The sequence below is a fragment of the Leucoraja erinacea genome, chromosome 25 (assembly GCF_028641065.1).
Source record: "Leucoraja erinacea ecotype New England chromosome 25, Leri_hhj_1, whole genome shotgun sequence".
NCBI lineage: Eukaryota > Metazoa > Chordata > Chondrichthyes > Rajiformes > Rajidae > Leucoraja > Leucoraja erinaceus.
Genome location: NC_073401.1, coordinates 13,575,555 through 13,600,945, shown reverse-complemented (window position 1 = coordinate 13,600,945; position 25,391 = coordinate 13,575,555). Strand labels below are relative to the sequence as shown.

At 41.1% G+C, this 25,391-nt stretch overlaps 1 protein-coding gene across 2 annotated transcripts in view; it reads right to left on the bottom strand.

Moving 5' to 3' along the window:
• Positions 1-2,676: 2,676 nt before the first annotated feature.
• LOC129709409 (sarcoplasmic/endoplasmic reticulum calcium ATPase 2) overlaps positions 2,677-25,391 on the bottom strand; it is a 102,037-nt gene continuing 79,322 nt past the window's right edge. Inside the window, exons 14-21 of one of the 2 annotated variants that reach the window (XR_008725506.1) lie at positions 24,645-24,980; positions 21,311-21,531; positions 18,829-19,031; positions 16,692-16,777; positions 15,181-15,314; positions 11,728-11,845; positions 6,460-8,118; positions 2,677-3,480 (exon numbers count right to left, since the gene is read on the bottom strand). Coding sequence is in view for 1 of the 2 variants with exons in the window: in XM_055655765.1 (XP_055511740.1) it covers positions 3,455-3,480; positions 7,998-8,118; positions 11,728-11,845; positions 15,181-15,314; positions 16,692-16,777; positions 18,829-19,031; positions 21,311-21,531; positions 24,645-24,980 (1,245 nt within the window). In the remaining variant the exon portion in view is untranslated. The remainder of the gene's footprint in view (positions 3,481-6,459; positions 8,119-11,727; positions 11,846-15,180; positions 15,315-16,691; positions 16,778-18,828; positions 19,032-21,310; positions 21,532-24,644; positions 24,981-25,391) is intronic. The other variant, XM_055655765.1, reaches the window with a different exon arrangement.

The window sequence follows — 25,391 nt, the reverse complement described above, 5'->3', positions numbered from 1 at the left end:
TAAATAGCTGGGGTCCCAGCACTGAGCCTTGCGGTACCCCACTAGTCACTGCCTGCCATTGTGAAAAGGACCCGTTTACTCCTACTCTTTGCTTCCTGTTTGCCAGCCAGTTCTCTATCCACATCAATACTGAACCCCAATGCCGTGTGCTTTAGGTTTGTATACTAATCTCTTATGTGGGACCTTGTCAAAAGCCTTCTGGAAGTCCAGATACATTGAACATAGTTTGCCACTCAGTACACATAACTTTTAAAAGTACAGCACAGAAAAGGCCCTGTAGCCCACAATGTCTGTGCTGAACATGATAAACCAATCTCATCTGCCTGAACATCAATACTCTTCCATATCATCTATCTATCTATATTTAAAACTGTGTGGCTGCCTTTCTGCCTTTTGATTCGTTCCATCGTGTGATGTCACAATGCCCAATGCCCAAAGACATTCTTGCCATAGAGGGAGTACAAAGAAGGTTAACCAGACTGATTCCTGGGATGTCAGGACTTTCATATGAAGAAAGACTGGATAGACTCGGTTTGTACTCGCCCTCTCTCCTTTCCCTCCCAAATCTGTCCCGTTTCCTCTTCCTCCTCTCCCCTCCCTCCCCTCTTCTCACCCCCCCTACCCCCACCTGTGTATTTGCGGGGGGGGGGGGGGGGGGGGGGGGGTTGGTTAATGTGAGTGTGATGCCTCATCCCCCCGCAAACGCCATTGGGGAAACAACAGACCCAACAGGTCTGCACTTGGTCTAGTGTCTATTAAAAGGTCTGAAGAAGGGAAGAAGGGCCCTGGCCCGAAACTTATCCATGTTCTCCATCCATGTTGACTGACCCGCAGAGATGCTGCAGTATTTTGTGTCCTTTTGTGTAAACCAGCATATGCAGTGCCTAGTTTCTACATAAAACCCTATCGTATCTGCCTCCACCACCACCCCAGGCAGCACCTTCCAGACACCCAACCTCTGTAAAAAAAAAAAGAATTGCCCCACATCACCTTTAAACTTTTCCCCTTTCACCTTAAACCTAGATCTGCCAGTCTTTGGGATTTCTACCCTGGCACTCAGTATTAATCGGTGGCTCATTAATTACGAGGTAGGTACTCGATACACAATTGGGAGTTGCTTGAAACAAAAGGCAGGAGGGAAATCAAATATCTCACCATCGCCAGTAACGTATTTTATGCTCTGTTACGACAATTGGAGAAGAAAGATAGTTATGCTGCATTCATTACATTTAAAAAAAAAACAACAGATAAATAAATAAATAACTCTCCAATGCATTCAAAACAAATTTAAACGAGTACAACCTACAATCTAAGCCCCAAATCAGTTTTATTTTTGTTCATGCTTTCAAGGTCCAGTACACTGGTCCCTAACTTCCAACCAAAGTCAGGCAACTATGGATCGAAACTGGGACGGAGGGAAGGTCCAAACATTTATATTTTGTGCTTTAATTTTGTTTTCAATAATTTAATTTGTTTTTTAGTTAACACTATAATTTTAAAATTACTAAGTATGGCTAAAATAAAAATAAAATAATTTTGACAATCATCAAGTCAGTTATTGTGCCATCTTAAAATGTGGACAGCGAGACCAAATGTCTGATTCATTTTTAGCTGTGGGTGGGCAGGTTGGGAGCCACTCGTCTAATAGAATAAAAAGGAAATATTACCATGTAGAAATATGATTGAGTCTGGTTGAATCTTTCTTCTTATTCTATAGCACGAAGAACAGATGGACAGCACAGTGGCAGAGTTGCTGTCTTAGAGTGGCAGAGACCCGGGTTCAATCACGACTACGGGTGCTGTGTGTACAGAGTTTGTATGCTCTCCCTGTGATCACGTTGGTTTCTTCCGGATGCTCCAATTTCCTCCATAGACTTACAAGTTTGTAGGTTAATTGGCTTTGGTAAAATTGGAAATTGTCCGTATTGTGTAGGATTGTGCTAGTGTACAGGGTGAAAACCGCTCGGTGCAGACTCGGTGGGTCGAAGGGCCTATTTCCTTGCTGTATCTCTAAAGTCTAGAGATTATTTCCCAAATTAAAATTCTGCAAAGTAACTGGCTGAACAATTAAATGAAAGGTGATCTAAAATTAGGATCTCATTAAATTGACAATTACCTGTAAATTCAAATCTGTGGGAGGAAAGGCGAGGTAAAGTGCCCTTATTACAAACTAATTTAAAGAAAACTTCCTTAACTCGATGCATTTCAACGTTTAAAAACACTTACAGCATCGAGCCAATGATTCTGATGCTGCAATCAAGTGGGGATATTGCCAAAGACCAAAGTATTGCCTGAATGACCTCAGATTCCACTTTAAATATTTTCTAAAATATCATTAACATTCATATTTTAGGTAGCACACTATTTTATATGCTGACATTAACCTGTTCTTGTGCACTATAATCCACCTTCAGCCATTTCTTGCCCATCCGTGTTTCCCCAATTGCACTACACACTTAAATCCCTATTTTTCATCCAACCCTCCCCCTCACCCTACCTTTTTTAAACTTGCATGGAAGGAAGAAGAGAATGCGACTGAAGAAGAGTCTTAACCCGCCTGTGCATTCCCTCCCCAGATGCTGCCTGATCCGCTGAGTTCCTCCAGCACTTTATGCTTTTTCTCAGGGGAATACTATACATTGGATTGTGGTCAAGTAGGAAATAGGACAGAGGAAATCATGTAGAGTAACTTTATTTACCTGAATTTACGAAATGTGTGTGTAGCATGTTACAATGTCAGCACTGAAATAAACATAAGATCTTATTTACAGTTTTCAACATTAAACATGCTGTGTTCTGGCAACTGAAAGGTTCTTGTTATATCTGCATCACAATATTCCTAATGCACTAACAGTTCTGTTAATGCAATACAACTTAAAATTGTTAAATTACAGTGCAAGAGGGAATTCTCTCACTTTGCCTCACATCGAAGAGAAAAAAAAAACTTTCCTTAGAAAAAAATACATTGAAGTTATGAAATTGTTAACCTACAGGATGTCATTTACAGTTCAAACATTCATGATTTGTATCTTTTCTCTAAGTTTTTCATAAATATATTTGCATTTGTACATAGCCATTTTTATAAAGTAGTTCTTTGTCCCGATGACCTAATACACAGACTCTGTTACCTAACAGAAGGAGTGCATTTCCATAATGTACAATTTATAAATTCAATAAAATTTTACACATAGATCGAGGGTCCTCCGCGATTGTGAGTCATCGTCTTGGCAAAGAACATATCTTCTCTGGGAGTACTGTAAAGTTCATGAGGATGTATTGCACAAATTCAGAGTAGGTTTCTCTGAAGTCCTAAATTTTAAACACACTTTTCCTCCAAATAGCATACTATTGTTGCACATTATACATGCAATGGTCTTGGTAGTTGTGCTTAAAAACACACATGCACGCAATAACAAAAGAACCTTCGTTTTCTGAAAATTGTTATATAACGGAATTACTTCTCGTCTTCATCTTCCATAGCTGTTGAGAAAGTGGAAAAAATATTATCAGATTGGATGCTCAAATAACGCATTTAAAATAAAAAAGATAAGAGTCACCAAATTGGCTCCAGAGAAGAAAGTGAAGAACGTGCTAGATAACTGCTCACTGACAAGCAAGAGAAAGCATTTCCAATAGAATGATGAACAAGCCATTCTGAGGAACATGAATTGCATTTAAGGAACAGGCAACTTTGGTTTTGTAAAGACTTAAAGCAACCGTGCCACAGATAGATAGCACATATACCAGCTGTGAAAGAAACCGTGAACATGAGTGAAACATGCACAAAGACTTGCATTAATACGGTGGGAGCGGGGAGACGAGAACGATAGAGTACACACAATGTGCCAACACTGCTGTTAATACTGTTACCCAGTTGAAAGCAAAGCCAATCAGAACATTGATTCCCTCTCCCCCACCCCCCCCTCCCTACACCCCCAATCCCGCCGTGTCAACAACAATTTCAATCAATTTCAGCACGCCAGTTCTTCCATAGATTTTTTCTTTCAGAATTATGAAGCGTTTGACACTTTTGTCAAAATTTGTTCCTTACGACAATGTGTGGCCAAATAAGCAGTGTGCTGAACACCATCTGCCGGGACTTACTGCCTTGATCACCACTCTGACTGAAAATGCTTTGCATTTAATATAATAACATGGATTAAAAATAGGAAATAGCCGATGGGAGGATCAAAGGATTGAACGGCTGCCTTATTGAGCACGAACATCGCTGATGTGCCCTCTATAACTCCTCCCCTACACCACGCAAATTGATTCCTTGGCTACTATTCTACAAATTTCAGTTGTCCTCAAATTTCTCACTCAGTCCTTTGCATACACAAAGTGCTGGAATAACTCAGCAGGTCAGGCAGCATATCTGGAGGACATGGATATGCGACATTTTGGGCCAGGAACCTTCTTCAGACTAAGAGCCGGAAGAGAGGCAAGAGCAGGACAAAGCATAGCAGGTGCTGGGTGGATACAGGTGTGGGGGGGGGGGGGGGGGGGGGGGGGTTGGTTGATAGGCAGAGGGATGGACAAAGGCTAGAGATGAAAACCACCATCTTCAGTTCCTTGTGTCTATGTGCAATCTTAAGTTTCAATATGATCTTGTTTTCAGCTGACATCCAGTATTATTGACTTAAGAGCCCTGACAGACTTGCCCCAAGTAATTTAAACTAGAGCACACAGACATCATCCCTGACAAAATCAGCAGGTAACGTCCATGACTGAGCAGGTAACAGCAGGGCATTGAGAATCGTTTAGTCAAGCAGGAAATTGACATGTTTTATGAAATTACCGTTTTACTAAATTGTGTGACAAATTTGGCAGATTCTTTGAGGATGTTAAGAAAGTGAGTAAAGAGGAACTAGTTGATTTGGATTTTCCAGAAGACATTGGAAAGGTTCTCTCTTAAACAGTTAACGCACAAGAGGAGATGGGTCAGGATAAGATATTGCCAAGGAAATGGCCTACGAACAGAAAACAGATGTACAGATAATTTTCCATTTGGCTCCTAGTAATCTGTGGGACTCGTGGAATACACAAGTCGGGAAGTTTTGATACAACTTTATGGTTAGATTAGCTGAAGACTGCATTAGATTTGGTCTCCATTAGATACAATGCACAGAATGTTGCTTTCTGGATTTGATCTGTGAAGAATGTTTGAGTATTGCCCTAACCAGTTCATTAGTTTAGAAGATTTTACTTCAATTTATAAAATTAAAATTCTACGGGGTGTTGACAGCGTGGATGCGAAGAGGTCTTTTCACTCAGTGGGACTCTCGAACTAGACATGGTTTCTGAATAAGTCACCTATCAAGAGAGGAGGAGGAATTTCTTTACACAGATTATTGCAATTATTTGGAATTCTCTACCCCAGACAGCCATATTTAAGACTGAATCGGCCATTGGCAGGAGGCAGCTCAAGAGGGGGGAATAGATAATTCCTGTTGTTCTTTCATTAGTATTCAAATACAAATTATCATTCTAGGTCAACCTTTTCATTGGAACTGCCTAATCTACTGAGTATTTTGGGCACATTTCCCCCCTCAATTTCCTGCATATGCTGTTTTTATTTTCTTGCTTTTTGACTGGAATCGAAGAGTTGTTTTCATTAAGCAAACATCATCCATGGGCAAAGCTGCCGTCCCACGTCACTAAATAACCAACAATCCAGATCCAGCCTTCAAAGTTAGCTCAAGAAATGTATCCTTGGTTTTCATGAGGAGTATTGACAATATTGCTGATGTACGGTGCAGATGGCATTCAGAACAGAGGAATGGTTGAAGTACCAACGGCAATCCTTTAGAACCACACATTTAAATAAAACAAGAGAGAATAACTGAGACTTCAGAACAAACCCAATGTAAGCACGGCGTATCATTTAGTGACACATGCCATCTATGTTATCATTTAATGTTGAAAGCAGCTGATGAATGGACTATCCTTTTTCAACTGTGGGATGTCGAAATGAACGTATTACAGTAAAACCAAGTTTCTTTTTTTAAAGTTACTAATTTTTTTTTAAACAAAAAGATAGGATATTTAATATTAAAGATCTCAACTGCTTTCATCTGATTTCTCCATCTGGATTAATGTGTTTACAAGCAACTTGTTACCAGACAGGCATGCTGAAGGCAGTCTGATCCAGGATTCAGATACAATCACTATTTGTATATTCAAAATGTGTATTTTAGTTTGCTACCGATGAACTACTAATTGTACAGCGGAAATCATATCTAGTCCTAAACAAAAATCACATCTTCCCAGAAGAGTACTGCATTAATTAGCACATCAAATTTCACAATGAAAGGACTAATTTTTTTTAATGATTTTTTACATTTATTTAAACGATCCATCTAATCATTTTTGTTGGTCTAATATACCAGAATCCTGGACTAAACTCAGGGTAATGATCCAGAACTGGAATGAGGCAATTAAAAATTAAAATATACTCACTTTAATTGATGGGTTTTGGAAGGCAGTGAAGAAAACACTGTTTGTTAGGCTTGTTAACACATGTAAAAACCACCTCACTTAAATTTCACTTTAGAAAACATGCTTTTGAACACTATTATCCAACATTTAGATTATTACAGCTGTAATAAGTTAGTATGATGATAGTATGTTAAAATTTACTTTTAGTTCTATACATTATGTCATTTGGCTGTGTGCTACTAACAGCTTGCGTTTACATGTTCTAGTTTTAAAATATCGCTGTGGCATATTTGTGTTCTGCTTCAGTGTCTAAACATAATCAGCTTTCGGCTACTTAAGAGTTTTCAAATGAGCACGAGTAAAATATTTCTTCAAACCTTGTTCAAATTTATGTGAAAATTAAGAGTCTAACAAATAAGGCCTAAGATTCAGGGCTATTGTTTTGCATTTGAAGGAACTAAATGAACCAGCCTAGTAAAAGAGACATTGAGAAATTCCTCTCTCAGTCCAACACATTTTATTTTTCTCTCGACATGTGCATTAACCCTCGACATCCAAGTTGAAGTGGCAAAAAAAACATAAAGAAATCTGCTAAGACCATTACAATATACAATTAGTGCTTTAAATAAATACTCCTTAGACTTACTGGGGGAGAGAGAAAAAAAATAAAGCAATAAGAGGCTGGGTGAGGGAGTGGTGGGAGGGGAGGGGTGGGGTGGGCAAGGGGTGGTGAAATAGTGTGTTCTGCACAGGGAGAAATGAGCATACCTCAAGCACGTTTGGACTGTAAACATGACAGAGCCGGGAATACAGGAATGATTATGAGAAATAAAACAAATAGCAGGCTGAGGTAGCAGTAGTCTGCTGAGGGCAGAAATTAAGAAGTTTGGAGTAAATAAAAATAAAAAATCAAATGACAGAAGGCACAAAGACTAAAACAGAACCCAACGAAAATAGCCATGAGGTGACAACCTATGGAATTATTTTTAAAATTTTTCCAAAGAATTTAACATTCTCAAGTAATTGTTCCATATCCGCAGCCAAAAAAAATACATCCGTGGCTTACTGGTTCTTAATTTATACACAAAAGATGAACAAATTAGTAAACAGAACACATTTGTACATGCCGTTTCATCTACAAAAACAAAATACTACAGAAAATAGTATTAATCTCTGTACACACGCAATGCACAGCTTAATTTTTTTTAATGTTTTTCTTAAATTGTGTAAAAATCAATCCCGTTTCATTTGAGCTCAGGAAAAAATATTAACTTCATCCATACATGGGTCATATGAAATTCAGCAGAAACAGACTCTTGGAATCAGGTGTTTAAATGATAAAAATTTTGGTAATATTAATCAAATGCCATGTCTTTTCCTTGAGACTATTCCACGACAGATCTAGTTCAGTCAAGACCAGAACATTTCAGCAAAATTAGTGTCTGTGCTGTAAAGCCAGATACCCAGAGGCAGAGAAATGATCACAAATGGCCAGGATATCCCCTCTGTGCATGCTGAGAAACCACACTGTTTGCCACTATGCAGAGTATACTCATTACCCGGTTCAAGGTAGTTACGAGCAATAAATTTGAGTGTCTCATCCAGCAGAATGACAGGTAGAGAGATTTTCAGCACCATCAGCCACTGCGTTACATCTAATGGCGTGATTTGGAAGATGAGCTGAAATGAGAAAGCAAATGTCACATTACTCTCTTTGGAGAGTCAGAGTCATACAGCAGAACAGCCCAACTTGTCTACACTGACCAGTATGCCCCATCTACCCAAGTCTCACCTGCCCATATCTTGGCCAATAACCCTCTATACGTATCCTACCCAACTGTTATCAGGTATCTGAACCATCCTACCAGCAAAAGAGATCAATTCTGTACTATAATCATTATTAGAAACCATCTCACTCCCTTTGATTGGACTTTACTAGACTTTATCTTGTACTAAATGTTATTTATGTTATTCCCTTTATTATGTATCTGCACATTGTGGACGTCTAGATTGTAATCACGTATTGTCTTTCCGCTGACTGGTTAGCACGTAACAAAAGCTTTTCACTGTACCCAAGTACATGTGACTATAAGCTAAACTAAGCTAGCCATGTCTCTTAAATATTATGATAGCACCTGCCTCCACCACCTCCTCCTCCGGCAGCCTTACTATACAACTACTACCCTTTGTGTAAAAATAAGTTTCCCCTCGAGTTCCTATTTAATCTTTCCCCCCCTCACCTTAAACCTGTTCTCAGACTTCAGTAAAGGTGGAGGAGAATAGAAGTAGAGACTTCATTGAAATTACTCACAAAAGTAAACAAATTAAAAATTTTTAACGTAATTTACAGTCCAGTTTTCCAATACAGACACAAAGTGCTAGAGTTACTCAGTGGGTTTGGCAGTATCTCTGGAGAATATGGGTCGGACCCTTCTACAGAATGAAGATTCCTGAACCGAAACGTGGCAAAACAAAGTAAAATAATTGCAACTTTAAAAGTGGGTTCCTGCAGAGCAGACTGATCCAGTCCTGCCTCTCCCCCTTTCCAGCATTCTTCTCCCGTGTTACAATCAGTCTAAAGGGTCCCATCCCAAAACGTCACCTATCCACTTTCTCCAGATATGCGGCGTGACCCGCTGAGTTACTCCAGCACTTTGCCTTTTTCTGTAAACCAACATCTGCAGCACCTCGTGTCTGCCAATTACTAATAAGCCCATTATTACAATAAGCCTTATGTGGGTGGATTTTAAATCACCTGCAGACACAGTCAACACCCTTCAATCCTGCACCACCATTCAAAGTGATCATAGCTGATCATCCACAATCAGTTCCCCGTTCCTGCCTTCTCCCAAAACCCCTTGATTCCGCTAGCCCTAAGAGCTCTATCTAACTCTTTTTTGAATGCATCCAGTGAATCGGCCTCCACTGCCTTCTGAGGCAGGGAATTCCACAAATTCACAACTCTGTGTGAAAGTTTTTCCTCATCTCAGTTCTAAATGGTCTACCCCTTATTCTTAAACTGTGGCCCCTGGTTCTGGACTCCCCCAACATCGGGAACATGTTTCCTGCATCTAGCGTGTCCAATCCCTTAATAATTTTATGTTTCTATAAGATTCCCTCTCATCCTAAATTCCAGTGAATACAAGCCCAGCCGCTCCATTCTGTCATCATAGGACGGTCCCGCCATCCCGGGAATTAACCTGGTGAACCTGCGCTGCACTCCCTCAATAGCAAGAATATCCTTCCTCAAATAGGAGACCAAAACTGCACACAATACTCCAGCTGTGGTCTAACCAGGGCCTTGTACAACTGCAGAAGGACCTCTTTGCTCCTTTACTCAACTCCTCTCGTTATGAAGGCCAACATGCCATTAGCTTTCTTCACTGCCTGTTGTACCTGCATGCTTACTGTCCGTGACTAATGTACAAAGACACCCAGGTCTCATTGTACTTCCCCTTTTCCTAACCTGGCACCATTCAGATAATAATCTGCCTTCCTGTTCTTGTCACCAAAGTGGATAACCTCACATTTATCCACATTATACTACATCTGCCATGCATCTGCCCACTCACCCAACCTGTCCAAATCACCCTGCATCCTCATAGCATCCTCTTTACAGCTCACACTTTCACCCAGCTTTGTGTCATCTGCAAATGTGCTCATGTTACTTTCAATTCCTTCATCTAAATCAATAATGTTTGTTGTAAAGAACTACGGTCCCAGCACCGAGCCTTGCGGCACCCCACTAGTCACTGCCTGCCATTCTGAAAGGGACCCGTTAATCCCTACTCTTTGTTTCCGGTTACACTTCATCCACTGGCTCTCTATTGACACTCTTGACACACCTCTCTTCAAATTATCAAATTAGACCTGTAGAATTTGAAATGGGAATGGTTTGCGGGGCAGGAGATTTTATACACGTCTTCTGTCAACTGCATCGTTTAGAAAGGGTAATTAATGCAAAGTTGCTCGAGGGGTTGACAAGAGAAAAAGCAGCAAGTCTAGTCACCAGTAGAATGAGAAATTAGTTGCTTTCCTTTAATTGTCATGATTTATTGAATTAAATGTTCTGCTGCACAATGATTCAAAGAGGAAGTGGATAAAATAACCTGAGAATTACACTGGAAAATGACCAAATGTTTCCAGTTTATAAACTACCATTGTCTTGAGTATGAATGGTGCTTCTTCATAGAAATAATTAAATACTGTAAAATGTTACATTCTGAAATTCTTATCTCCCCCTTCACTCCCTTCTCCATCACCAACTACACCAGTAATTACAAACAAGGGCCTAACATTGAGCAGCAATCTGCATCTCGAAGATAATCTCCAGACTGGAAAATTATTAGGTTATACGAGATAAATTAATCGGCAACTTAAAGATCGATTAGCGTGCTGGACTCGTGGGAGTGTAGTGAAGATTTTCAAATTTAAAAGCTAAATGGGATTTATGTTTTATACAAAAAATCAAATAAAAACCAATGCAGTGTTAAGAGAATATCAAAGCCAAAAAAAAACAAAATAGTAACGCCATGGAGAGAATAGAATAAAATAAGAACTCTGAACTAGGAATGTATTCACTAGAAGTGGGATGGTTAACTAGAGACCATTTAATGTAAAAAAAAAAGGTCAAAGTGCTGGAGTAACTTAGCAGGTTTGGCAGCACCTCTGCAGAACACAGACAAGTGAAGTTTCGGGTCAGGGTTGAGACATTTCTTCTTCATCTGTATGTCTTGTTTTGTAAACCAGCACCTGCAGTTCCTTGTTTTGCCAGAACTGAACACAAGTGGTTGATGGAACACACTGAGGGTTTTCCACCAAATACCCTGTGGCTGCGGCTGGAACTTCTGGCAAACCAGATTACATTGCAAAATGCTATTGGATATCAAGCAGCAGTTGTAATCGACATGCTCATTTTTGAGAATGAGATCAACATGGGCAGCACTAAAGCATCAATGGAAAAGACTGGGGCAATGGTGACAAACTGGACAGTCTTGTCCAATGTAATTTTCATGTTCTTTTATCCACTTCCTCTTTGAATCGTCACCTCTGGCACATCAGAACATTTTCATTCCCTAAATTAGGCAACCAAAGTGTTTGGAAAAGTGAACACTCCTTGTGTGTGTACAAACCTAGTGTGTGAAGTATTGTTGCAGTAAAAATACATTCTGTAAGGTGTCCCAGAACAAAGTAGAGGCTTAAATAAGTTCAAACTATTACTTTTTCAGAAAACAGAATACTTATAAATGCCCAAGAAATGACGAAAAAATGTAATGTCATCTGACTAACCGGTAGTGGCTCCACATATAAGATGAGGAAATGAAGTGACATTGACAGGCAAATTGAACCCAATAACCAAACATTCTCCCAAGGAGGCATCTTCAGGAGTGACTGATTCTCCGATAAACTGAAATAGAAACATGACAGAGATAAGTTCCTGAAAGCCACACATGCTTGCATTGCTTACTTAAAATTATACCCTTGTCTTCCCACTAGACCTCTCTGCATCATTAAACGTACCAATAACAGTATATGTTTAAACATTATAAAAATGCACGGAACTCTACAAGACATCGGGTTAGTATTTATAATCATCTTTAGACTGAATTATTCATTTTCTAAGGGAGAAGAGTTCTCTTTAGATAGATAAAATGCTGGCGTAATTCAGCAGAATAGGCAGCATCTCTGGAGAGAAGGAATGGGCAACGTTTTGGGTCGAGACCCTTCTGTCTGAAGAAGGGTCTCGACGCAAAACGTCACCCATTCCTTCTATCCAGAGATGCTGCCTGTTACTCCAGCATTTTGTGTCTATATTCAGTTTAAACCAGCATCCGCAGTTCCTTCCTACAGAGTTCTCTTTAGGTTTTATTTGTTTACAATTAATCTGTTGGACGCGGTGTCGCATGTCATTGCCGAGTACAGACCAGAAACATGCTCTTCTGCCCAGGCCCACCATTGTAATTATTTATCCTATTTACCAGCATTCGGTTCATAGCTTGTCCACTTATCTGTTTGTCCACATGCTTTGTTCCACCAACTGCCCTGGCAGCCTGTTCCAGATACCAGCCACACTTTAAGAAAAAGTATCCCCCTCCCCAACAAAACTTAATACTAGTTGTAGGTATTATCAGGCAAATGGTATAAAAGTGTGAAAACACACCTCCAGATTCAGGGAGTTTCTTCCCAATTGTTATCAGGCAACTGAACCATCGTACCAACAACTAGAGAACAGTCCTGAACTACTATCGACCTCATTGGAGGCCCTCAGACCATCTTTGATTGGACTTTACTGTCTTTATCTTGCACTAAACGTTATTCACATTATTTCCTTTAATATTTATCTGTACAATGTGGATGGCTCGATTGTAATCATGTATTGTCTCTCCGCTGACTGGTTAGCACGCAACAACAAAAGCTTTTCACTGTACTTCGGTGCACGTGACAATAAACTCCACTCAAACTAGATATCCCCCACCATGGGAAGAGGCCTATTACTCATCTGCATTTTCATCCCCTCCCCTCACATAATCTAGAATATCTGTAGCAAGTTTCTTCTCAGCTTCCCCTCTCCGACCCTGGAAAAACAAATCCAGTTTGTCCCAAGTGTCCTCACAACGGAAATGCTCCAATCTAGATCACAGCCTGGAGAATCGCCTCTGCACCTTCACCAGTGCATCACATCATTCCCATTGTGTGGTGACCAGAACTGCGCATAATACTCCAGGGGTGGCCTGATTAAAGATAGACAAAGTACTGTAGTAACTTGGTGGGTCACGCAGCATCTCTGGGGAAATAAAGGATGGGAGACATTTCAGGTCAGGGCACTTCTTCAGACTGACTGAAGGTAGGAAATGTCCAGAACAAAGCAGATGAACAAGGAAGGGTGGAGCCCATTGTTAGCTGGGGAAGAGGTGATAATAAAGGGATACAAGGATGTGAACAGTGGAACTAGCAGTGAAATTAGCGAAATCAATGTTCATACCGCTGGGTTGCAAACTGCCCAAGCGAAATATGAGGTGATGTTCCTACAATTTGCATGTCACACTTGACTGACCAATGTTTTACATGTTGAGTACCTGAGTTTGAACTGATTATCTATGCATGGTATTAGCTGATCTGTTTGGATAGCATGCAAAGCAAAGCTTTTCGCTGTGCCTTAGTATATGTGACAGTAATAACCTAAAATAAAGTTACATGTCTTCCCTCAGTTATTTTCTATGCCTTGGCTGTTGAAGGCTGGCACGCTATGTTCATTAGACACAAAACGCTGGATTAATTCAGCGGGTCAGGCAGCGTCTCTGGAGAAAATGGATAGGTTAGGGTCGGAATCCTTCTTCAGACTCTGAAAAAGTCTTCCGACCAGAACTATCTCCCATCAGTCTAGAGCCAAAACATTACCTACCCATTTTCTCCAGAGGTGCAACCTGACCTGCCGAATTACTCCAGCATTTTATGTCTATCTTTGGTATAAACCAGTAGCTGCTGTTCATTTTTATTATATTAATTCATATTATATTAATTCCTCATCACCCCTTCTACCTGTACTGTCACTTTCAGGGTTCTATGGATTTCAAAGTTGTTCAGCTCACCAATAGGCTCCCTGGGACCCTACGATCTACACATTGAAAATCTGACCAACCAAAATGCATCATCTCAGCTTCAAATTCCATCTCTGTCCAACATGCTAGATGATTAATATGTTGTAGTTTAAGACAAACTGCTTTGCGATCTACAACATCACAACCAGTGGAGAACCTGTATATACTGCCCACCCCTAATTACCCGAACTGAAGAGTTTGCCTGGGCAATAAAGATGACGGGTAGAGAATCACAGACGAGTCAGAACAACAAATTATGTTTCCTCAAGCGAATCAGTTAATCGCACAGGCTTTTAAATCAATCATCTGATATTTTCCGTGTCACCCATATATTAAAAAATCAGATCTGTTCTCTTCAGTTCCCATCTCAAGACCATTAACCGAGTCACGGAATTACTAGTGCAGAAAAATAATTTATCCTCCAAAATGTTCAGTCAAAGCTTTTGCCAGCCAGTCTAGTTCTAAATATGCGATAAATGTAGGATGACTAATCTTTCATGTTTTTTTACATCTAGAGCCTGCGGAAACGCCTAAATATTGAGTAACGTTTCCACCTCATTTCTACCACGGGAGCAAGCTAAAACATGCCCACCCTTGGCCCCCGTGGGCCAGGTGAATCAGAATAATTCCGCACGATAAATTAAGTAGATCGACTACCCAACAGATCATTTGCTAACTCCAACGGTGTGGTTTAAAAAAAAATGTTTTTGAGAATATTCATAGGGGCATAAATTCACTTCATATGGTCATAAATTAATCAACTAGTTCTAAACATTTAGAATGTAAATCTGTTGTTAGGATAAAAATGCAAACAAAATGGATGGGATTCTCATGAGTCATAACTTTAATTACACATTTGATATTTCAAGCACTTTAAAGTGGTACATTCTAGCTAAAATAACCATTTATTTGTCCACAGAACAAAGATAATGAAATAAAGCATCTCCTCGAAAATGATAACTCATGCAATTATATAAATATATTAATTTTTTTTATGAGCACCAGTATTAGTGTCCACTGTTCAATGACCTGCTTCGCTGTAACAAATTGCACATATTTTAACATAATTGTGTTTTTTCCTCCCACATTAGTAATCACAAGCAGAAAGCACATCATTTCAAGGTGAGAGAGCAAAATTTCTAACCTGTTAAGAGCATTACACATCTCAATGGTCACCAAGACAGAGAGTGCCATTGTCATGGGATAAGGGGATTCAAATATTGAACAATCAATGCCATCATAATCCGGATTTTCTGGACCGCATTGCAAAAAATGGCTCTGCAATAAAACAATGACAAAATAAATGTCAGATAAAATGTTTTAATGCTTCCATTGGGCAAATACATTTTCCTGCATGGATAACAATTCCTGGTCGAGTCGTTGCCTCACAGTGCCAGAGACACAGGTTTGATCCTGACCTCGGGTGCTATTTGTGCGGAGTCTGCAGGTTCTCGTGTGGGTTTCCTCCCACATCCCAAAGACGTGCGGGGTTGCATGTTAATTGGCCTCCGTAAATTGCACCTAATGTGTAGGGAGTGGATGGGAAAGTGGGATAACATAGAACTAGTGTGAACGGGTGATGGCTGGCATGGCGTGGACTCTGAGGGCCAAAGAGACTGTTTCCATGTTGATTCTCTAAGTTAAAGTTTCTGACTTAATCTGTAGTACGATTCAATTAGTCAATTTCAGCATTGTGGATAAACCTTGGCCTCAATGCCCTGAGACTTGGAGAAAGGGAAAAGGAGGATAATTTGAAGTCTCTCTTAGGGCTAACAGAATCAAGGGATATGGGGAGAAAGCAGGAACGGGGTACTGATTTTGGATGATCAGCTATGATCATATTGAATGGCAATGCTGGCTCAAAGGCCCGAATGGCCTACTCCTGCTCCTAATTTCTATGTTTCTTTTTCATTATACAATGACATGCTAAAATTAGGACACATTTAAAAAAGTGGCATAACAGTGATGCGGGGGAAAGCCTATCAATGTTTATGATCCAAGAAGAATGAGTTACTTGGGTGCAGTCTGGGAAAGTCACCTGCAAACATGCTCCCTCATATTTTTTCAATTTCATCAGTAAAGGACCAATATGAATTCTAAGTCATTAGGTTGAGAGAACATGTCTTTGCATTGTGTGCCTTGGTTGGAAGAAAAAAGGGGTCCAGGCATTAAAAAAAAAAAATGGAAACGATTCTAAATACAATTAGTTTATTCAAAACAAAAAGTGCTGGAGTAACTCAGCAGGTCCAGTAGCAGCGGTGGAGGGAATGGACAGGAGACGCCTTGGGTCGGGAACATACAATCGGTCTGAAGAAGGGTCCCAACATGAAATGGATAGGTGGCATTTTGGGTCAGGACCCTTCTTCAGAATCAGGGTGACATTTTGGGTTGGGACCCTTCTTCAGAATGAACCTCCCAGCTTCAGTTTATTGCCTGGCATTACTTTTACATTTTGAGTTCTCAAATATAAAATAATGAGATGTGCGCTGTTATTTGCACCTAGTTAAGATGAGCATTGTATTTCTACAACTGCATATATGCTACTGTGCTAAACATATTAAAACCAGGATCCAATACATCAGATTTATGTGCACATGTGCCCAGGCAAAATGTGTAATGAAGAGCTTCCATGTTAACAATATAACTATACGTTACCAGCTGGTAGTAAGTAATCCTAGGTCCATCCTCAGCAGCTATAAACCACCAGGCAGCAGCTCCAACTGTGGCAGCTCCCACATAACCTGAGAACAGGTGAAAGAAGAAAATAATTCTCATTAAATCATTCCAAAATATTGATTTCATGCGTTATGGATTCACACAGCGTGGAAACGGGACCTTCGGCCCAACTTGCCCATGCTGACCAACATGTTCCATCTACACTGGTTCCACCGACCTGCGTTCGGCCCATATCCCTCTAAACCTATCCTGTCCCTGTCCCAATGTTTCTTAAACGTTACGATAGTACCTGCCTCAACTACCTCCTCCGGCAGCTCGTTCCATGCACCCACCACTGTGTGAAAAGGTTATCCCTCAGGTTCCAATTAAATATTTCCCCCCTCACCTTCAACTTATGCTCTCTGGTTCTTGACTCCCCTACTTTGGGCAAAGGACTCTGCGCCTACCCAATCTATTCCTCATGATTTTGTACATCACTATAAGATCATCCCTCATCTTCCTGCAAACCTTAGAAGAGAGTCCTAGCCTGTTAGAAACATAGAAAATAGGTGCAGGAGTAGGCCATTCGGCCCTTTGAGCCTGCACCGCCATTCAATATGATCATGGTTGATCATCCAACTCAGTATCCTGTACCCGCCTTCTCGCCATACCCCCTGATCCCTTTAGCCACAAGGGCCACATCTAACTACCTCTTAAATATAGCCAATGAACTGGCCTCAACTACCTTCTGTGACAGAGAATTCCAGAGATTTACCACTCTCTGTGTGAAAAATGTTTTTCTCATCTCGGTCCTAAAAGATTTCCCCCTTATCCTTAAACTGTGGCCTATTGTTCTGGACTTCCCCAACATCGGGAACAATCTTCCTGCATCTAGCCTGTCCAACCCCTTAAGAACCCCTTTAACCTCTCCATATTATCTCAGGCCTTTGAGTCCTGAAATTGTTAACATCATTATAGGAACTACAGAGTTTATAACTCATTCCAGACACCCACCACCCAACTTGCCCCACACATCTCCTTTAAACATTTCCCCCTCTCATTTTAAAGCTACGCTCTCTAGTCTTTGACATTTCCAACACAGGGAAATCAATCTGACTTGATTTCCCACATCATCTTCTGTTTAAGCCACCCCTCAGAATCAAGAATCATTTGCCTCTATTCCGTTTCAGTATCAAGTGGCCGAAGAATTCTCTGAGGGACTCGGCTAAGATGTGCATTCTATTTCCACAACTGCATAAACACTACTGTGCTAATTTGTTAAAAATATTGGAACTGGCATCCAATGCACCGATGTTCCTCGCTGTCCAAGTTCTTAAATGAGTTTAAGGCCAAGTTCTTAAACCACTTTTAAAACCGAACATAGCTCACGGAGGTTTGCATAAAGAGGGATTTGCTGGCTGATTGTGACCCTGGCCCTTTTTAGTTTAGCTGAGATTATTGTCATGTATGTAACGTACCTCGGTGACTGCCAATCACCACCCCCCCCCGGACACTTATTATTATTTATTCAAATCATTTGCTATGTCGCTCTTCCAGGGAGATGCTAAATGCATTTCGTTGTCTCTGTACTGTACACTGACAATGACAATTAAAATTGAATCTGAATCTGAATGTATACAGAAGTAGTGAAAAGCTTTTTTGTTGCGTGCTGTCCAGTCTGCGGAAAGACTACACCTAATTATAACCCATCTGTAAACTATGGACAGATATTGGATAAAGGGAATAAGGTTTAGTGCAAAATAAAGTCCATCTAAGTTCAATTACAGATAATCATAGGATCTCCAACGAGGTAGATATTAGACAGGACCGCTTTCTAGTTGGTGATAGGGTGGTTCAGTTGACTAATAATAGTTGGGAAGAAACTATCCCTTAATGTGGAGTGTTGCGTTTTCACACATCTGTACCTCCTGCCGCAGAAGTCCAATTCACTGGATGTTTTCAAGAGAGAGTTAGATCTAGCTCCTAGGGCTAACGGAATCAAGGGATATGGGGAGAAAGCATGAATGGGGTACTCATTTAGGACGATCAGCCGTGATCATATTGAATGGCTTTGCTGGCTCAAAGGGCCGAATGGCCTACTCCTGCACCTATTGTCTATGTTTCTATATGTACTCACATCCAATCGCCATGTAGCGAAAGAAGAGCCAGCCACTAATCAGCGGCTCCTTGGGGCTGCGTGGTGGCTTGTCCATGATGTCCAGATCAGGTGGATTGAAACCTAGAGCGGTGGCAGGCAGTCCATCAGTCACCAGATTCACCCACAGAAGTTGTACAGGGATCAAAGCCTCAGGAAAGCCAACAGCTGCTGTTAGGAAAATGCTGTGAGAAGGGGGAAAAAATGAATTGTAATTTCTATCAGTTTTCATGCAGTTAGTTGTACTTCTTTTTTCTATTATCCTTGCTTTCAATTTAAGATCCGTTTATGTAAGAGGACAACTTACCAGGACTACCTATGTAGGAAGGAACTGCAGATGCTGGTTTATACCGAAGATAGACACAAAATACTGGAATAACTCAGCGGGTCAGGCAGCATCTCTGGAGAAAAAGGGGTTCCAATCCGTAACGTCACCTACTGCTTTTATCCAGAGATGCTGCCTGACCTGCTGAGTTATTCCAGCATTTAGTCGAGTGTTTAGTTTAGGTTAGAGATACAGCCTGGAAACAGGCCTTTTGGCCCACCGAGTGCATGCCGACCAGCAATCCCCGTACATTAACACTGCCCTACACACACCAGGGACAACTTACATTTATAGAAAGCCAATTAACCTACAAACCTGTACGTCTTTGGAGTGTGGATCAAAATCAGGTCTCTGCTGCTCTAAGGCAGCAACTCTACTGCTGCGCCATAGTGCCACACATTTTGCATTCACCAATCAGGACTATCTGATGAAGTCAGTATTATCGGAAATTAACAATAAGGATGTCTACATCTTTAGTCCATCAATGCTTACTTGAAGGACTCTTGAGATTAACACACTGCCTTACCCTGGACACTAATCCATAAAAAATGCTGAAATGTGGAATTTAGTGCAGCAAAATAATAACTCCGAGTTTTCCCTCAAAGCATTAGCATCAGTGCAAGAACCTTGTTCCAACACACATTTCTCAGGGTTTAAATAGTAGAGATGAAAGAAGGGGTTCAGGTACATTCTCAAATCACTAACGCTGGCCATTTCTAATATTCCAAGAACCAACCAGAACTGGAGGTGTTGTGCGAGGTGGAAAAGTGAGGTGGGATGTTGTTGGAACTCGATGGTCTGGATTATAAGGAGAGAATGGGTAGGGTTGGGCTGTAGATCAAAACAAAATGCTGGAGTAACTCAGCTGATCAGGCCGCATCCTGATGTTGCCTGATCCGCTGACGTTCTCCAGCATTTGCCGTCTATCTCCAGTATGAACCAACATCTGCATTTCCTTCCTACACATTTAGGGTAGGGTTGTTTTTTTCTGGAGCATAGAGGATTGATGGGCAAGCTTATAGAAGTTGGGGTGATTCTAAAAGTAATAGAGAAGGTAAATGGTCACAGGATCTTTCCCCTGGTAGGAGAGTATGACTGGTTCAGCCTGGGGCAGTTCTAAGGTAGAATAATGGAGTTGATTGCATGAATGAATCTGCTACATGAACCCAACAGTGCCTTCTGCTATTCTGCTGGAGGAGATTACTGCTCATCCAATTCTTGGTGTCAGATAGAGAAAGCCTGTAATTGAGAAACAAAAGGATAAGGATAGATCCTTATGAGACATTAGATGAAATAGCACTGGAGTACAAAGCCCTTGGAGGTAATTCTTAGGACTAGCAAGAGTAAACCTAGGCAGCCCAAAGCCAGCGGGGCAATGTCGAGCAGGGTGGTGTTCTAAAGACTGCAGACAGGTGGAGTAAAAGGATAATTACATTGTTACATTCAGATAAAAACAATTTATAATATATAGTAGATGGATTGTTTCTATATTCATCTAAACCATTTCAAATGATTAGTTTTCCGTCAGCGTCATTGCAAGTAAAACTGATTCCACAATCCCAATAGGAGACACTTAAAAAAAGAGTTCCATTTAATGAACAAGATTAGTTATACAGCATGGAAATAGGCCCTGTGTTGCAACTTATCCCTTTCACTGCCCCATGTACTGCTGTCACCTGCCATATCCTTCCAGACCTTTCCTATCCATGCACCTGTCCAAATGTACTTTAAATGTAGTCATAGTACCTGCCTCAACTACCTCCTCCAGCAGCTCATTCCATATACTCACCACCCTCTATAAAAAGTTGCCCCTTAGGTTCCCATTAAATCGTTCCACGCTCACCTTAAACTCATGTCTTCTGGTTCTTGATTCCCCAACTCTGGGTAAAAGATGTGCATTTGCCCCAAGTATTCCCATGATGGTCTTATACATCTGTACACGATCACCCCCTCAGCCTCCTGCACTCCAAGGAATAACGTCTTAGCCTAACCAACCTCTCCCAATAGCTCAGACCCTCGAGTCCTGGCAACATCCTTGTAAATCGTCTCTGCACTCCGAGTCTGAGAAATACAATGTATGTTTATTTGTGAAATAGCCAGATAGGAGAATGATAGATGTGTACCAGCAGTGCCTCTTACCAAACTACTTCCCCAACATTGGAAGAGATGAGGTAGCGAATGAATTGTTTCATGTTGTTGTAGATAGCGCGGCCTTCCTCCACTGCCGCTACGATAGTTGAGAAGTTGTCATCTGCCAGTACCATCTCAGAGGCAGATTTTGCTACGGCTGTACCAGATCCCATGGCAATTCCAATCTCTGCCTTCTTTAAGGCCGGTGCGTCATTCACACCATCACCAGTCTAAAGATGACACATAAAATTAGCTGAGATTAGGAACATTACCACCTACAATATTTATTGGTTGAAAATGAAGAGAACAAGCTGAAGACAGAAGTAGACTCAAGGAATGCAGACAAAAAAAAACCTTGAGTAACCAGCAGGGCAGGCATCTTCTCTGGAGAATATGGCTAGATGACGTTGCGGGTCGGGACCCTTCTTCAGACTTAACATGGCTAGGCGATGTTCTTCTGACCATACTAATCTTTCAGGCCTGGGCCTCCTCCAATATCAGAATGAAGCCTCACGCAAATTGGAGGAACAGCACCTCGTATTTCACTTGGCCAGCTGACAACCCAGAGGGATGAACGTCAAATTCTCTAATTTCAAATAACCCCTGCATTCCCTCGCTTCCCCATGTCCAACCCTAGTTGTCCCGCTTGTTCCACTGTCTGCATCCTTGTATCCCTTTGTTTTCACCTCTTCCCCAGATAAAAATGGGCCTTTAGATGATCAAGGAATCTACTCGTCCTTGGTCATCTGTTGACAGCCCTGATTTGTTCTGGCCTTTCCCTACCTCCAGATCCTCCCCCCACCCCCCTTCTACTGTCAGCCCCAAAACATCACCCATCCTTTTTCTCCAGAGATGCTGTCTGACACGCTGGGTTACTCCAGCACGGTGTCTGTCGACGTTCTTCTGCCCTCTCTTCAGTCTCTGAAAGGACCAGACCTGAAATATTGCTTATCCATGCTCTCTAGAGATGATAGCTGAGCCAGAGTTACTGCAGTATTGTCAAAAAGTCTGGCAGCATCATCAAGGACCCACAACATCCTGGCCACACACTCATCTCCCCGCTACCTTCAGGTAGAAGGTACAGGAGCCTGAAGACTGCAACGTCCAGGTTCAGAAACAGCTTCTTCCCCACAGCCATCAGGCTATTAAACTCAACTCAAACAAAACTATGAACATTAATAGCCCATTATCTGTTTATTTGCACTTTATCTGTTTTATTTATTCATGTGTGTATATATTTATACAATGGTATATGGACACACTTATCTGTTCCGTATTTTAAACCCAAAGTTATTAACTTTAACTTAACTTCTGCCATCAGCCGAGCTTGCACATAATATATATGACTCTCATCCTGTTTGTATGGATGCGTGTGTGCATTAGTGTGATCCCGAAACTACGCCAAAACAGTACACGATAGCGCTACAATTTGGCCCACCTTACTCACCATTGGCCTGGGATGTGCAATGCCAAGTTTCGTTCGGATTGATGTTATAGTTTACAAGTTATTTACATTTTAAACTTTACAAAACACTTTTACAAAAATAACTTTTCCACTTGCCCTGCCCGTCAGCAGCGAACAACGTCGTGATGTCACAATGGGATCCCGAATTTCATTTTTAATAAATCTGCATTTTTTTTTTTTCACGTGTACTTGCCTGGCCTTACAAAGGGGACTCAATGGCTCCAAGGGTAAGTTTCCTTCTACTTTACAAATACCTCCACCGATCCTCTATTCACATTATTAATTTGAACTTAATTTCAGCCGACAACGGCACAGCTTTGAATGCGGCAGCCCGCCTGCGCAGTTTGGTGGAACATCGCGATGTGGTGGAGGTGACGAGTGGGGGTGGGATAGGGGAGAGGTGATGAGTGGGGGTGGGATAGGGGGGAGGTGAGGAGTGGGGCAGCAGCGGGTAGAGGGAGATGAGAGGGTGGAGAGGGAGGGGAAAGTGGGGGAGGAGGGTGTAGGGAGGGGAGGAGGGGGGGGGGGCGGGGGGGAAGTGGGGTAGGTGAGGAGGGAGAATGGGGAAGAGGGGGAATAGAGGGAGAGGAGGGGGTTGTGGGATAGTGGTGGAATATTGCGTTGGGGGAACTCTACCTAACAGGTCTGCACTTGGTCTAGTACCAATTAAAACTTACAAGGAACATGAACAATCATTTCAGAAAAAGCATCTACAAATATTTAGAATATAAAAGTAATAATAATAGTAATTAATAATAATATACGATAGTGACATTTACAAGGCTTTTAGTTCGGCAAATGGATACTCACGGAATGGGGGGGGGGGGGGGGGGGATATGGATTATGTGCAGTCAGAGGAGATTACTTTAACTTGGCATCATGTTCGGCACAGACATTGCCGGCCAAAGGCCTGTTCCTCAGCCACACTGTTCTATGTTCTATCAACAGGTTTCAACTTGGTAAAGTGGCAGAATGATGAACTATTTGTTAGCACAAATCTGATCAAGAACTCCACCCCTATTTATCACATTTTTACATCAAGGTATAGTTGGAATAAGGTTTTGGATGCTTCAAGCACAGCGCAGTTTATCCAACACCCTCTTTTTAAAGAACTCAACTTTGGTTATAAATATTATTTTACCAAATGAATGTCACAATCAAGTCCAATGCCGCACTATGTCTAAGCATGGAAACATTCAGTAGGATCTACAGCTTAGTGACCAAGAATCTTGGCTGAATGTCTCATCCTTAATCCTGTGATGCTGAAGCCAATTCCATTACCCCCCTTGTGGCACTCTCAATATTTAAAGATTAATTAACCTCCCAGTCTTTGTTGCTCAGTTGTTAGGAATTCCACAATCTTAAGGTTCAACATCTTTGAATAAACAGTCTTTACACACAACACTAAAGGCCAAATCAATTTGAAAAGTAATTTGGCATTTCAAATGCATTGTTTTGACATGATTTGGTTTAATGCTAAATCCCTACCATCTTCATGAAAAGATTCAGCAAGGTGTATTTAAAGGATGGAGATAGAGCAGTGTTTTGTTTAATTGAATTACTATGCAATGTCGTGCAATAATCAAATGTAGAGAATATGGGTAGCTTATTCACAAACACATTCATCTTTCCGCGTAGTCAATCCTTTTTAGTCTGCTCATCTGCGAGATAAATATTGAATCACTTACCAGGAATGAACTAAACAGTTTATATGAGTATTGTGTTGCAAGCCTGTTATACTGCTGCAAGTAAGAATTTCATTGTTTCATTGTTATTACATTTGCAATTTACCGCACTGAAGTCGCTTGACGAAGCAGTTTAAAAAGTAAAACAGCAAAAGGTTATTGGAAATTGTACTTCAAAAGGTAGAGTTCCTACCATAGCAGTGATTTCATCAAATGCCTGCAAAAACTCCACAATCTTGGACTTGTGGGAAGGTTCTACTCGAGCAAAACAGCGACCAGTTAAGCAAGCTTCTCTCTGATCCGCCGGGGAAAGTTCATCAAACTCACGGCCAGTAAAAGCCTTTTTGTCCACATCTTCCCTTTCTCCAAAGATACCAATGCGCCTGCAAATGGCTACAGCAGTGCCTTTGTTATCCCCGGTGATCATGATGACACGGATGCCGGCGTGCTTGCACATCTTGATAGAAGCAGCCACCTCTATTCTTGGCGGGTCAAGCATACCAACACAACCTACAAACGTGAGGTCCACCTGGAATGGGAATCAATGGTTGCATCAAACAGATTGCTGCATTTGTCAAAGATTAATAGCATTATAAAGTAAATGCCACATATTTGTAATGTTAAACCAAGGAAACGCTTATATAAATGTACTCTTATTTTTGGCAGACAGGAAAAGTAGATTCCCTCCAAAGATAGACACAAAATGCTAGAGAAACTCAGCGGGACAGGCAGCAGCTCTGGATAGAAGGAATGAGTGACGTTTCGGGTTGAGACCCTTCTTCAGACTGAGAGTCAGGGGAGAGGGAGGCACAGAGGTATGGAAGGGTAAGGTGTGAAAATGAGAAAACAAATGGGAAGTTGATCAAGGAAAATGTAGAATAAATCATTGTTAGCTAGGGAAAGGTGACAACGAAGCATACAAAGATACAATTCAATCAGG